Below are 16,151 nucleotides of genomic sequence, written 5' to 3'. Positions count from 1 at the left end.
TTAACAAATAAAAAGTTATTGAGCTTTAAGTACTCGCACAAAAGAAAATTTGAACGAAGATAGTTTCAAAGCAACTTTTCGAAAACTTTTTTGGTAACTGCATGTATTTATTTCAAAATTTAACAAACTAGACTGTTTCTAATATAATTAACACATGTCTTTTGGTGAAGTATTAACTGTGAATTATGAATAATTTTTCTCATTACAATTTGGATATTTTTCCCATGAGCAGTGTTGAGCAATGTTGAGTGATTTTTTAAAATTGAACTTGAATTTCATTACGGAATCTAAATCAAGAGCAAGCTAGTACTTCCGGATGTATACTGAATTCAATTTTTTTATTTAAGAACATGTAGGACAGGTGAATATTTAATTTTTGAACATGATGCTGGGACGCTTTTTGACCGAATGAAAAATCATGAAACTTTGCAGGAGAACGTAAATAGAAATGCTTCGTAAATTGATTCTTTTATTTTTAAATTTAATCATTGAAAAAAAAAAATGATAAATAAACAGGTAGAGTTCGTGCGTAAAACTGCCTTATTTCAGGAGTCCACATATTTAAGTAAATAAGCTTGACTATAAAGAAATTGCTAATAAATATACCTACAACCAATATAATCTTTGAGACATTTAATTTTTTGGTTACTTTTTATTTTAGTTTATATTACTTATAAGACATAATTATCAAAATGCAGCTAGGTTAGGGTAAAAAACTAATTATCAACAAAAAAATTTTTTTTTTTTTATTTAACCCCGCTTTTCAGACTTCTGTCTCGATGGGGGTCTGGCCGAGACCGGAGGGGGACTCCAGCCCGACTAGAAATTGTAGTGAGGAATGCCGAAGAATTAGTGAGGGGCAAGTTTGGCTTGCCTAACTTAGGCAAGCCTAATTTGCGCCTTCTTAAATCCACGTTAGGCAAAACAAAGATTGGCATGCCAAATTTGCATGTAATTTGAGACATCTATGGCAAGCCGAACTTCGGTGAACCTTTGGAATGCCTGACTAGCTGGAAGTAACGATAACCAAAGATTTGCCGAAGTTTGGCTTGCCATAAATGTCCCTAATTACCTTTGTTTGGTAAACCGAACTTTCGTAAGCCTTTGGATTTTATGATTTCCTACAAGTTAGGTATTCCAAACATTCGCCAAATTTCGTCTTACCATAGATGGCCCCAATTACTTTTAAGTTTGGCAAACCGAACTTCCGTAGACCTTTGGATTTTATAATTTCCTGCAAGTTAGGCATTCCAAACGTTTGACGAACTTCGGCGTTTCTTGCCAAAGTACTCTAAAACGGAGTGGGAGAAGATATTTGGCTTCAAGTCTTTCCAAGGTTAAGCCTTTTAGTTCTATACATATAAAAGTGTGTATTTATGAGAGTATTTGTGTATTGTACATATAAACATGGTGTCTTATATACCTGACTAGAAATTTCAGTGAGGCATATGCCGAAGAACCAATTCGGAGCAAATTTGGCTTGCCTAACTTAGGCTTGCCTAGGTTGTACCTCATAAAAACCAAGGTAGGCAGAACGAAATGTTTGGCTTGCCATATTTGAACGTAACTAGGAAAGTTTTATGGATTCCTTAAGTCTGATATATCATGGAAACGCCGAACTGGTTTCAAGTAACGATAACCTGAGTTTTGCTAGTTTGGAGCGAACTTGGCTTTCCGAATTTAGGCTAGCCCAATTCGAATCTTATTTGTTTTAAATTAGGCAAGCTGAACATTGGTTGTGCTTATAAGTATCTTGAAGTAAGAGGTCGCTCATCATCGGCGTAGCGTCGCGGTATGGTATAGGGCCCTCATGCGTCGGGTACCGTGTTCGAGTCTCGCGTTCGACATGTACGATTTTTAATAATTAATAATTACTAATTATAATTACTATTAAGGCGAGCGTTACTAAAAAACGCTCCAAAAAAAACAAAAAAAAAATACAGAAAAAATAAAATTAAATAATAAAAATAATATTAAATAAAAGCAACAAAGAATTTGTTTTTTTTTATTCATGAAATATTTAAAAAATTTAGTCCTAAATTTAATATTTATACTTAAATAGTAAAAGAAGATAAAAAATAAGCATTTGTTATTATTAATTTTCGCTTGATAATAAAAAAGCTAAAAATCAAGAAAGAATTAGATTTGGATTCTTCGTTGCGAATTTGGTTTCCAAACTGCAACCTAATCAGGAAGCCAAGCTAGGCTGAGCCTCGCAACTGCGTTACATCCCAAACTTCGGCCTGGTTTGGATGCCTCACTTAATGCAAGTTTGGAATTCGGCATGCCTTACTTGCGCCAAATCACTGCCTCACTGAAATTTCTAGTCGGGAGGCTGATCGGTACATTAAGTTTGGCAGAATAAGTTTGGCGGTATTACATACTTTTTCAGCCTGGAGAGTAATGCGGCTAGGGTAATAGGTAAGGTTAAAAAATTAATTATCAACAAAAAATTTAATTTACTATATATCTTCATGTAGGCCGCAAGAGAGTGCTAAAAGTAAATTATCTAGTTTAATTTTTTTAAGCAGTGGATAGAGCATTTACAAAGTCTGGTAATCTCCTTCAGTGCATTTTACATGTGGTTCAAATAAACAAACCGATATATTCAATTGTCATTTGTTGTCACTGGTCCAGACTGAATTACCGATATCAGACTGTATACCATGTTTTTAAGAAAAAAATATAAATTACATAATCAAATACTTTGAAACAGAAAATGTGATACAACATGGATTCTAAAATCATATCTGATTAAATTTTCTTTTATTGCGAGTATTTGAAGCTTAATAACTTTTTACTTGTTAGGATTACGAAAAAACTACCTCAATACTTTTTTGTAGAAAATTAAATTTCCTACAATAATAATTGACGAAAAATACAAAAAAAATTTTTTTCGTATTTTTACCGGATGAAAACGTAAATAAAATTTTTTTACATGTTATTTAAATGGGAAAATAAAAATTCATTGAGCTTCATGAAGAATTGAGATATCAAGCTGCGCTTTGGAGAGAATTTTTTTTATACCTTAGAGAAGTTTTTAAGACAGCGGCACTTGAAAAAAAAAAAAAAATGTTTTTTTTTGGACCATTCTAATATATATATATATATATATATATATATATATATATATTAGGGTGATTTTTTTTTTTGCTTTATTTTTTTTTTTTCGGTCCCATCGTGAATTCTTGTTGGAAATACCCAAAAAAAATTCCCTGAAAGTTTGAGCTCTTAATATTAATTAACGTCCTCGACCAAGGCATGTGAATATTTCCCATTGAAAATACACAAAAACTTTGATTTTTAATTTTTGAATTTCTAAAGCTCAGCGGCATTTCATGGGATCACTTTGATCGAAGATGGTTTTTTCTGAGAATTGAACGCTCTACAAAAGTGCCCATTGCCGCAAAGTCGTAACTCATACTGGCGAGGCAGTACGGGCCACTGAACCTGATTTTTTCATAAAATTGGCGTTTTTTCGCATTTATCTCGTAAATATCAAGAGCTACGGAAAAAATGTAAATGACAAACTTATAGAAAATTTAATTTCCAACAAAAAAAGTCCTATGGACCAAATCGCTAAGATCAATATGAAGCGAGATATTAAGCCTTGAATATATTTTTTCGTGAAATTTTGGCCGATCATTGATTTAAACTTATTAATATCTTGTTTACTTTCTCTATTTTTTATATTTTTTCTTCAATATATTTTTTTAAGGCTAGAAAACTAAAGCAAAATTAATAATCTACAATATTTAACCTTTAATGATAATAAACATTTAATCAAACTCTTTTCTCTTTGTTTCTTCTCCGTCAGTAGGTACTTAATAATCTAATGGCAACGTTGCGATGTAACTAACATCGCGGTGATTCCCCCACCAGTTGATCAACAACGTTTGACAAAAAGTACGCGACCAGCGAAAGCTCAGTCATTGTCCGCAAATCGAAAGCCTCTCTCCTCTCCAAAAATCCCCTCTTTTACGTTACCTTGAATTAGTTTAATAAATCGCCCGCCTAATTGCAGCGCTTTCTTTGTTCTTTATTGTGTGATACTAATGCCGCAAATATCGAGAACAAAGCTCAGTGAACACTGAATGTACTCGCGTCGCATTTGTATGCTTTACGTTGCGTTACATTTTTCTATCATTTTTATTCTTGTCAAAGATGTCTGAACAAATCGGAAATAGAGTTTATAATTATTTAATTGGATTTGAAATTCATAATATTAATAATATTAAGTTACCTTCGTGTAGGGATGTATTGAATCTCTTTATGTACAAACATCAATCCTTAAAATTAAGTATACGAGCAAGTGCTAGTAGTGTGATCAGTGATACGAATGCTATTTGGGCTAATCTTTTGATTCCAACTTCTCGACCTCAGCACAGTATTAAAAAATTCACAGTGACTACATGAAACTGAAGAATCATCGAAATCGTGCAAAGACATCGAAAAGACAACGAACAAATGTGGAACAGTTTAGCAAACGTCTTGATAAATTATTTGACATTGCAAATTGTGCTGCACTAAAAATTTACCGAAAAATTTGCAGCAATTTTTGACAGATTGTCGTAAAGGAAATAGAAATATCCATCTACCAGCAATTGACGTTATACCAGAAGAAACTTCTGGAAATCTGTCTGCGATGGAAGTAGAAACTCCCAATAATGAGGAAATTGGTTAGTTCTAATATTATAATAGTTTTGTTTAATTATATTTGATTTGTTTAACATTCAGCTAATATGTTTACTAATTCACTGTTAACATTTTTCATTTCAGGAATGAAATTATCCCAACAGTCGTGCTTAAATAGTTTCTGTAGTTCCATATCAAATTCCAGTGAATTGAAGCGAACTTGTTCAGACTTTGAAGATACAATGCCAGCGCCTAAGAAAAATAAAATTGATATTCTGACTTCGGAATTAGTATTAGCACTAGATAGAACTAAAACTAGTAACAGAAATGCGATGTACATCATTTCTGCTGTTATTCAAAGTTTAGGACTTGAGATTGATAAATATAATTTAAGTTACTCCACTATTCGCAATGCGCGTATTTCAAAAGGAGAAGAAATTGTCGATACGATCAAAGAAGAAGAAATTTTTGATGACTCTCTCGTAGTGCACTGGGATGGAAAGATGCTTCCTGCGGGAAATGGTCAACCAAAAGCAGAACGATTATCAATACACGTCACCGGAATAAATACTGATAAAAATTTAAAAACTCCGATTCTCTCTGATGGCACAGGTGAAAGCCAAGCTTCAGCCATTTTTGAAACGCTGATAGAGTGGGATCTTTGCGATAATGTTAAAGCAATGTGCTTTGATACAACTAGTTCAAATACCGGTAAGTTAATGTTGTGGTTGAATGAATTTATATCACAGTATTTGTTTTTTGACTTGGGAAGAAATTTTCAAATAAGAATTTAATTAATTTTTTTAATTATTTTTACGAATGTTGAGTTAAAATATAAGCTGAGTCAAAAATTTGAATAACTGATAATTAAATAACAGTTTATCAATAACTAATTCTTTGTTTTAGGTTGTTTTAATGGCGCATGTGCATTATTAGAAGATAAAATTGGCCGTGACTTATTATATCTTGCTTGTCGCTATCATACTTCTGAATTGATGTTACGAAATGTTGCAGAAGTTGCTTGGCCAGTGACGAATAGTCCAAATGTACCAATTTTCAAAAGACTCAGAGATAATTGGGAAAAAATTGATAAATCTGCGTATGAAATCGGCACAGAGGATAAAGATATTGCACTTATTTTAAATCAAAGAAAAGACGATATTCTTGACTTCATAGAAAATCAACTGAAGGTATTAATTAATTCATAAATAGTTTTACCATTGAAAGAATTATTATTTATAAAGTTAATTTCTTTTACAGTCATTAGATCTTTCTGATACACTGACAGAAGGACTTGTTAATATTTAATAAGCTTTATTAACTGTTAATAAATGATTTTTTAACATCATGGGATTTGATAAATATTTATTAACAGTTAATTAGTATTCATTACGTAGAATTTATTAACTGTTAATAAATATTTATTAATTTATTAATAGTTAATAAATATTTGTTAACTGTTAACAAATATTTATTTAGGATAAAAAGCAAAAATAGCAATTTTCTTTTGACACTTTTTATAACCCTATAACTGGAATACATTGATAATAATTCAATTCACTTAATAAATTAACGTTTTTAATATGTAAAAATATAAAAAATAATTGTGAGCTGTGATAGAATTTGGTAGTTTACAATAAATGTTATTATAATGTAATATAATTAATGCAAATAATTTATAAGGATGATTTTTGTTTATAAGCAACCTTCATATCATATGACACTGCAAGCCAAACAAAATCAACCAACTAAGTATTTATTAACTGTTAATCCGTATTTCCTATCTACTAAGATATATTTATTAACTATAATTAAATGTCTTTTACTCCCTAATAAATATTTATTTAATGTTAAAAAATATTTATTAAATTAAATTATTATCTTCAAATAAATCAAATTATTAATAGTAAATAAATCCTTTTATCAGTGTAGTTATTTTGCATACTTCGATATAACTCGAATTTTTAAGTGATTTAGTTTTATAAATTTTGCCTTTTTAAATAATATTTTTTACTTTAAAATTCTGAAAATATCTTCTTTTCTGGCCTCAATAATTAAATTTTTTTTTATTTTTTGTCATAGAGCCGAATTTAAAGCACCTGGTGCTTTTCATCACGCACGGTGGTTATCGAAAGCTCTCTATTGCTTGAAAATATATATGTTTAGAAACCAGTTTAAAATGGGAGCAAACGAAAAAAAAATTTTGCAGAAAATATGTGTTTTCATCGTAATATTTTATGTAAAAATATGGTTTACTGCTCCTAATGCAATAAATGCTCCAAACTCGGATTTGCAATTAGTAAAAGATCTTATTGACTACAGAAAAATACATCCAGAAATTGCAAATGCAGCACTCGATAAATTGTCTCGGCATTTGTGGTACTTACACGAAAATCTTGCTTGTTTAGCTCTTTTTGATGAAACTGTGTCAGTAGAAGAAAAAGTAAAGATCGTACAAAAAATAAATTCCCTGGTAGCGGTCAAAAAGCCTAATAAACGTTTATCAGTCGCTTATGAAGAAATAACGTCGTTATCTGAGAAAAACATAAGCGATTTTGTTAATCCAAACTCGTTGTTTATTTTTGAGCAATTTGAGCTCCCCTATGAATTTTTGCATACAGATCCAAGTTTGTGGGAATCAAATCTTGAGTATAAACGATGTTATGATACATTCAAAAAGTTAAAAGTAGTAAACGATACTGCGGAAAGAGGAGTAGCGCTAGCCGAAAGTTTTAATGAAGTATTGACTTATAACGAAGATGAAAGACAAAGAATTTTTCAAACTGTTCAGCACCATCGATCTCAATACACATCGTGTAAAAAATCACAATATATTGACAATGAATTAATCTAACAATTCATTTTTCTGCTTTCAATAATAATTAATTGGTATTGTTGTTTTTATTTTTATTAAATACTTATTGTTGTTAATATAATTCGAACTATTATAATTTAATAAACTGTTAATAATATATAAATTATTTAAGTGTAATTGAATTCATAAGTTTTATGCAGAAACTCGTAAATCCATTATTTATTAAAGATTCTTAAGATATAAGCTTTTATAATGTAAGATACTTATCATATCCTGTTTTTCTAGCCTTAAAAAAATATATTGAAGAAAAATATAAAAAACAGAGAAAGTAAACAAGATATTAATAAGTTTAAATCAATGATCGGCCAAAATTTCACGAAAAAATATATTCAAGGCTTAATATCTCGCTTAATATTGATCTTAGCGATTTGGTTCATAGGACTTTTTTTGTTGGAAATTAAATTTTCTATAAGTTTGTCATTTACATTTTTTCCGTAGCTCTTGATATTTACGAGATAAATGCGAAAAAACGCCAATTTTATGAAAAAATCAGGTTCAGTGGCCCGTACTGCCTCGCCAGTATGAGTTACGACTTTGCGGCAATGGGCACTTTTGTAGAGCGTTCAATTCTCAGAAAAAACCATCTTCGATCAAAGTGATCCCATGAAATGCCGCTGAGTTTTAGAAATTCAAAAATTAAAAATCAAAGTTTTTGTGTATTTTCAATGGGAAATATTCACATGCCTTGCTCGAGGACGTTAATTAATATTAAGAGCTCAAACTTTCAGGGAATTTTTTTTTGGGTATTTCCAACAAGAATTCACGATGGGACCAAAAAAAAAATCACCCTAATATATATATATATATATATATATATATATATATATATATATATGTATGTGTATCGTGTACTTCAGGGACATTTTTCCGAGCGAACGTATGGTTTAGGGACATTTAGTGACTCTGAGGACAGGACTCAAAAAAATTATATGTCCAACGTTATTTTCAGGGACATTTGTATACTTGGAGGTCAGTATATATTTTGAGTACTGTACCTGAATTTTCGTTCATTTTTTTCTGGGACAGATCTTGTAATTTATATAATTTATTATGTACATCAGAACTGTCTTCAAAATTTGTACATTTCTGAAAAAAACAGCTAGATATATATATTTTGAGGTCAGGCACTCTAATTGTCAATATATATTTTCGGAACTGACCTTGAAATTTACACATTTAAAATAAATCTATTTATCTATTAGGAGGACTTACTTTCAAATTTCAATGCACCGTTTTAAGAGCCGTTAAATAGTTTTGTCTTCATTTTTGTCAATTTTTCATAATAATATATTTACTAAATTCCTAAACATTTTAACAAAACTGGAGCATGATAGAGACCCTTTCAGCTATTTTTTGCGATTATGTTAAAAAACATTTTTTTCAATTTTTTTTGACAACGATATCTCACGAACAAATCAAGTGATTTTATCCGGGCTGGTGGCAATCGACGTAGTTTTATGAGGTTAAGAGCTGATTTTGAAATTGATCGGTTCAGCCGTTAAAAAGATATTTTAAAAAAACGAATTTTTGGAAATTTTATTTTTGAGATTTCTCAAAATTGATCGACTCAAATTCTGTAAATTATCATCAGAATTCTAGGGGCAAAGTAATTCATTAGAACGCCGCCTATTTCGATTGAATCGAATAATCCGTTCAAAAGTTATGAGAAATTCACATACATACATACACACACACACACACACACACACACACACACACACACACACACACACACACACACACACACACACACACACACACACACACACACACACACACACACACACACACGCACGCATACATACATACATATGTATGTGTATTGTGTACTTCAGGGACACTTTTTCCAGCGAACGTATGGTTTAGGGACATTTAGTGACTCTGAGGATAGGACTCAAAAAAATCCTATGTCTAACGTTATTTTCAGGTACATTTGTATACTCAGAGGGAAGTATATATTTTGAGTACTGTACCTGAATTTTGGTTAATTTTTCTGGGACAGATCTTGTAATTTATATAATTTATTATGTAAATTAGAACTGTCCTCAAAATTTGTACATTTCTAAGACAAACAGATAGGTATATATTTTGATGTCTGGTACTCAAATTGTCTATATATTTTTTTAAGACTGACCTTAAAATTTATATTTTCTATAATTTATATTAGGAGTATTTTCAAAATTTGTACATTTTTGAAGAAAACAGCTAGATATACATATTTTGAAGGTGTCTTCATTTTCAGTCATAATTTAAATATAAGTAAATTTTAGAAATCCCACTCTTTAATTTTCGAATTTTGTAATTATTCAAATAATCAATATTAAAAAAAGATTAACGAATATTTTTGTACATAATTGAACGGTTTATAACAAAGATCTCATACAATTTTAAAAAATCTACTTGTTTAAATTTTATTCAAAGCTAAAAGTTAAAATACTACTATTTTTTTTGTAGTTTATTTTATTTTCTATAAATGACCTTGTGTTAATTTTTCGGAATTTCTGAGGGTTCTCGAGTCATTTATAAATTTATTGAAAGCACTCAGAATACTATTTTTAGTAAATAATACACACAAAAAATCTACCAACTCAATCTCTAAGAAATTTCGAAAAATGATTGAAAGATAATTAATGAAATTTTAGACAATAATCAATGGCAATTTATTGATATTAGAGCCAAAATTTTGATCGTCTAAAAAATTTTTGGAAATAAAAATTGGTCCAAATTTAACTTTCGAAAAAAATGTCTTATACAATTTTTTTCTAAGACCAATAGAAAAGTCGGAATTCCAAAATTGAAATTTTTTTAATCAGCAACTTTCTTGCTTATTACATACTTCAAAATTCAAGCATGTTAAGATGTTATTAAAACTTGCTAACTCTCACTTAGCAATTTAAGGTATTATTTAATTTTATTTAATGAAGATAGATAATATTTTCACAAAGCTTTGATTCTGCTCATTTTGTCTAATTTTATTATTTCGTTTATGTAAATGTAATGAAATATGACTTATTCACCATTATTTACCATTACATCGAGGCATCAGTCTCCTTCATTTGAAATCAACCTGTTTGTAATACAATATTTTTTTTAATATTTGAAGAGTTTGAAATTGTTAGTATCACATAAGTACAGAAATATATACAAACTGTGCAGTCATTTGTTTAGCTTGCATCAAGCCACACTGCTGAGACCCAGATGTATACCAAAGTCAAAAGACTGCTAATGCTGGCCACTTGCAAAGATAGTAACAATTCAAATATATTAGTATTTAAGTATTATGATATTGGATTGATCTTAAATGAACAAAATTATGGTTTTAATATACTGGTTAATATGCCATGTTACACATTTGAATTTCCTTGAATGAAAAAACTCAAATTATATATTAGTTTCATAATTCCTAACACACTGTCATGGAATAAAAATAGATCATTATCATCAGTTATAATTAATATTGATATAGTAAATTATTATTAGACGTCTTAGGCAGGGTCGCAAAGGTATGCTTTAGTATGGCTTAATAATAAAGATCTTAATGTTTTGTCACATAGATCAGACCATGACAATCATTTTATAAATACAAATTATACCCTGATAAAAAAACTAACTTGATTCAAGAGAAAAAATTTTGAACTATGAATACCATTTTAAAGAAAATAATTTTTGTGAACCAAAAGCAAAAATTATTGAATTAAGAAGAATTTATTGAAAAATATTCACTCTTAAATCAAGTTAACTTTCTTATGAGTGTTTAAATAGCTCATCGTTATGAAAAATGAGCAAACATTTAGCTAGGTAAATTATTATACCATGCATATTTTGAGAACAGTCCCGATAAAAATTATAAATTAGAAAAATTACAAGGTCTGTCTTGGAAATATTTATAAAATTAACCAGGTACAAAATAGCTGATACTAAGATTAATCATCCAGTTAATTGACCGTCAGTAATGGTGAAATACTTTTTTTGTTATGAATTAAATATTTCTAATGAACATCATTTAAAAAAACTACGTCAGACTTATTTAACTAGATTACGAAATTTTTTCTGTAGAATTGACCAGTGGAAATTATACTTAAATACTTTTTCAACATTTAGCATAGTCAATTATTATACTACACATATTTAGATAGATACTTGTAAAAGAAACCAAAGAAAAAAGTTGAATAACACATGCAATATGAACTTTAAAAATTCAGTTAAAAAAAAAAAAATTAGGAAAACGGTTGACCCTGAAGGCCATCCCTGCAACTTCCCGCTACTTTCGTAATTAAGCGCTCAACATCGCACATTACGTTTTTAAACTCAAAGAGCTCGAAAAACATAATTTTTGTGTAATTTTGAGCTTTCCGAGCTCAAAAGTCTGATAGAAGTTTAATAAAACACTATTTTTTGAATTTTCAAACCGCAATAACTTTTGAATGAATGAACCGATTTTCAGGCGGTTGGCGACATTCGACGCAGTTTTTCAAATTCTATGATACATTTTTAAACACAAATTGATTAAGAGCTGATTAGTTTTTGGAATTGATCGGTCGAGCCGTTTAAAAGTTATTCGGAAAAAACCACATTTGGAAAAAAATTTTTTCGCAGTTTTTCTAAGATTTCTCAAAATCTATCGGCCCAAATCAGTCCAACTTGTATTTAAAATCTAAGTTTAGTCGAAGCCTTTCGAATGGCACCAACCGCGATCAAACCGGTCAAGCCGTTCAAAAGTTATGAGAGGTTTACACACACACACACACACACACACACACACACACACACACACACACACACACACACACACACACACATCCGTACATACATACAGACACTTTCGCGGGAATCGTCAGGGAAGCTTCCTAAGACCTCAAAACGTCGAGATTTGACGAAAACTCGATTTTTGAAAAACGGGGTAAAAACAATAACATCCCGATTTTTGGAAATTTTCAATTTTTCTAGCAGGAAGTTAAAAGAAGTGTGTAAAGTTCAAGACATTATTAAAAATGATAAAATTTTGAGGCCTGTCCTCAGAAGTTTTAGCAATCTATGCTATAGTAATATGTATAAATTTCGAAGAATGTCTTGAAAATAAGTGGAAATTTTCAGCACAGACCTGAAAATATATATATGGTCTCAAAGTGCACATAAGTCCTCAAACAATACATTCGCTCGAAATTGTATCAAAATTTTAAACTCATGTCCTTGAATTATAAGGAATGCTTTAAACATTGGAGACAGTCTTCGAAATTTTAACTTTGAAATTTATATATAAAAAAAAAAAAAAACTCTCATCCCCGATTGCCAATTGTATTTTTAACGTAATTAAAGAAAAAATAGGGTGTCTCAAACTATACGTTACACATATATATATATATATATATATATATATATATATATATATATATATATATATATATATATATATATCAAAATGCATGTGGGTACTCAAATAAAAGCTCTTGATGAGTGTAACATCAGGATGAGCTTATATCTTTAAAAATGTCAATAGTTAAGAAATTACAATGCAATTTAAAAAAGTCATTATTTAATAAAGCAAAATTTTATTTATTTATTGTTCACAAGTCACGGCAGTCACATAGTGACTGCAAGGTTGCTAGTTTATTTTATCATTCTAACTGAGACACAACAGACTATTTAATTTTATCTAACTTTCTCATTTTCAAAGTATTTATTTTTTTAGATTCCTTAATCTCTATTTATACCGAAATATAAGGATAAAATATTTTTATTAACAGTGAGATATAAATTTCGTCTAGGAGTCTGGACTGCGCTCGAAAAAAGTAAACTGTTTAGAGGACACTCAGTCCAAAGTCCTATTTATTTTCATTGTCTGATGACATTTTAATATACTTACACCAGACGACAATTTAGGTGTCGCTGCTCGTAGATTATCATTACAGCCTCAACATAACACACAAAATATAAAATTATTTTTATCCTAAATAATGATTACTGTACACACGAATATAAAACCAAGCTCTAGTTAAATTTAAAACTAAAAAATACAGCTACTATTATGTCGTTGTTTATTTTATCTCGGGAAATTTTTTATTACATAGTAATCAGATAATTGAAATCGAGGAGGACCAAAATAAATAATAGAAACAAATAAAAACAATGTGCGTAATATCTTATTCAGACATTTATCTCCCGACTCTTGAGCTTTTTTTCCTCGAGCAAAAAGTTTTTAAAAATAAATGTTACATTCCCCATCAGACAAACTCCTTTTTATATTCATTCTTAAAAAGAATTCTCACTTCCGATTTTTATATCCTGTTTTATTTCTGATTTGTTTTTTTTTCTTTTTTTATATATATTATATTTATTTTTATAAGGTATATTTTTCGGTAGAATACCGGGGCCAATGAACGAAGCAAAAATACACGAGTTTAAGCCCGCAGCGAGAAGAAAAATCACCCGAGCTAAAGTTTTCTGGGCAATCGCCAAGAAATCCTTTTATTTATTTTTTTTCTCTCCCGCTCAATCTCGAACTTGAAGAAATTTTCTCTTTCTTGAGCCTGGTGGTTCTTTGTCGAGGCAAACTTCTGAATACTGAAGTTAATCCAACAAAGACAATGCTCACTCAGACAGACAACTATTTTACAATTAAAATATTTCCTCCAGGCATTCTTATATTTCTTTTTTTTTTAACATTATTAGTATTCAACCTTCCATAAATTTTCATTAAATATTCTTTTTCTATCCCGGTTATTTTATCCTTTTGTTGCTCTACCTCATCTCAATCCACGTGTTCAATCGTTAAATCATTCGCTGTCTTCAATTATTTTACTTTTTTACCTATTTTATTACTTTACCCACCACACCTGGCGTCAATTTTCCATTCTCTAGGTTTTATTCAAACTACCCATTATTCAAAGTAGTTAAATGCATTTTTTCAGCTCTTACGCTCCTTTGTTGGCGCTCAAGTACAATGAAAAAGGGAAAAAAAGTGAATTGAAAATTAAAAATGTTTGGATTTTTTTTTTCTCGCTTTAATTTCTCTAAAAAATAGTAATGAGGGAAAAAGCTCGTGATACCGAGGGGAAATAAAATAAAATAGAATAATAAAAGTGATTAGATGGTGTAGAGAAAACTGGAGAGCTCTCTTGCGGTGGCGTGGGTTAACTAAGACGTAAGTCGATAAAACTAGTGAGCTTTCTTCCTTATTTTATTTAACTTTATTTAATTTCATTTCATTTCTTTTCTACTGTGGTCTATTTTAGTGTAGTAAAGCTCTTGAGCTGGTGGAGTTTCATCGCCATTGAGCGTCATTGTGCCGTTGTTACCCGGTGAATTATGACGGGAAATGGGCAATGACTGTTTCTTTTTAGTAGCTGGTGGTGTTCAGCCAGTTCACTCAGTTCAGCCCTCCGGATTGCCATGGGATAAACCCACTGGGACTCGCCAGACACTAAGTAGACACTGATTAATCGTAAACTTTTTTTTTCCAAGTTTAATCTGCTCAATGAGTGAGATCAAAATTCAAAATAAAATTATTTAACAATTAACTATTATTCAAAAGACTATAACAAGTTCGATTCTACACTGATAGAAGGATTTAGTACGGAGTACTAAACTGATTTAGTAACAAAATTTTTAGTCATTTATTTAGGAGAAAAAAATATTTTTTACCCATCAATATTATTTGTTACAATTTAATAAATTATTTTTTTATTCTAAATAAATTATATTAATACCAGCTGTTACTCGCCCGCTCCGCTGGGCGCTTTAAAGAATTGCATTTTTAGATCTAGACTTGAAATTTAATTAAAGTATTGTTTTGACTTGCACAGATTCCCAATTCTATCGAATTGGCATGCACCTTTTATCCATGTAATTATTCTAGCTAATATTCATTGTAACTTTCAATGTGCAATCATTATAACATTCCCGTGTTTTTCTTACAAAAATGAATAATAATTGATATGAAAAAAAAAATTTGTAATGAGCATTGAGAGTTTCAGTTAAAGAAATTGCAGGTCTCATAAGTGAAGAAATCTGCCTAGTATAAAAACATAACCAATAGAATTAAAAAATTTATTTTAAACAAATGACAATCGAATAGAATAAATTTAGTTACGATAAAAATTCATTATTTCTAAGTCGAAAAAATATAGGTTCCGGATAAGTAATCACCACCATATCATATACTAAAACCTTCTCCGAAACACGCTGCATCTTATGGTATAAGTATTATTCCGTTAAAACTTGAGCTTCAAAGACTGTCATTAAACCCATTAGTGACATTAGAATCACAATTACTTGAATTTATCACTAAAAAGCCTGATTTGTCAATTTATAGTTTGAATATTCAAAGTTTACAAGCCCATAACAATGACATTATCGACAAAGTAGCTGCTAATTCAAATATTCTACTTTTGTCTGAAACGTGGACTCATAATGATGAAGACATTTCCATTCCTAATTTTAATTGTGTAGTTAAATATAAACGCCCTAATATAAGATCTGGAGGTGGAGCTATTTATCAAAATGATAACGATACAACACACATTGTAACACCATCAATGGACATTTCAGTACATAATATACAGACACTTGGAGTACAACTCAGTGCTGTAGGAGAAATCTGTGCCGCTGAATGTACAACGGAAAATGGCCAGTCAATTTTACT

General features: G+C 30.0%; 2 protein-coding genes across 3 annotated transcripts in view; one reads left to right on the top strand and one right to left on the bottom strand.

Moving 5' to 3' along the window:
• LOC123261237 (acetylcholine receptor subunit alpha-like 1) overlaps positions 1-16,151 on the bottom strand; it is a 152,470-nt gene that overhangs the window by 33,351 nt on the left and 102,968 nt on the right. The gene's annotated exons all lie outside the window — the stretch shown is intronic.
• Positions 4,540-5,987, top strand: LOC123261238. Of its 2 annotated transcripts, none has more exons than XM_044722792.1 (3): positions 4,540-5,346; positions 5,650-5,825; positions 5,896-5,987. In XM_044722792.1, exons 1-3 carry the CDS (start codon positions 4,743-4,745, stop codon positions 5,941-5,943), a joined length of 828 nt encoding a protein of 275 aa, XP_044578727.1. In that variant the 5' UTR covers positions 4,540-4,742; the 3' UTR covers positions 5,944-5,987. The 2 variants fall into 2 exon arrangements, with proteins under 2 accessions (XP_044578727.1, XP_044578725.1); XM_044722790.1 differs by having other exon boundaries at positions 5,542-5,825.

The sequence above is a fragment of the Cotesia glomerata genome, linkage group LG3 (assembly GCF_020080835.1).
Source record: "Cotesia glomerata isolate CgM1 linkage group LG3, MPM_Cglom_v2.3, whole genome shotgun sequence".
NCBI lineage: Eukaryota > Metazoa > Arthropoda > Insecta > Hymenoptera > Braconidae > Cotesia > Cotesia glomerata.
The sequence above is the reverse complement of the archived record's forward strand: the minus strand, read 5'-3'. Positions and strand labels throughout refer to the sequence as shown.

Bases quoted from the DNA above. Each gene is read 5' to 3' on its own strand.
- LOC123261238 (XM_044722790.1), top strand. From the start codon at position 4,743: ATGTTTACTAATTCACTGTTAACATTTTTCATTTCAGGAATGAAATTA. The intron at 5,347-5,541 runs GTAAGTTAATGT...TCTTTGTTTTAG, and splicing joins TACAACTAGTTCAAATACCG to GTTGTTTTAATGGCGCATGT. The intron at 5,826-5,895 runs GTATTAATTAAT...TTTCTTTTACAG, and splicing joins TCATAGAAAATCAACTGAAG to TCATTAGATCTTTCTGATAC.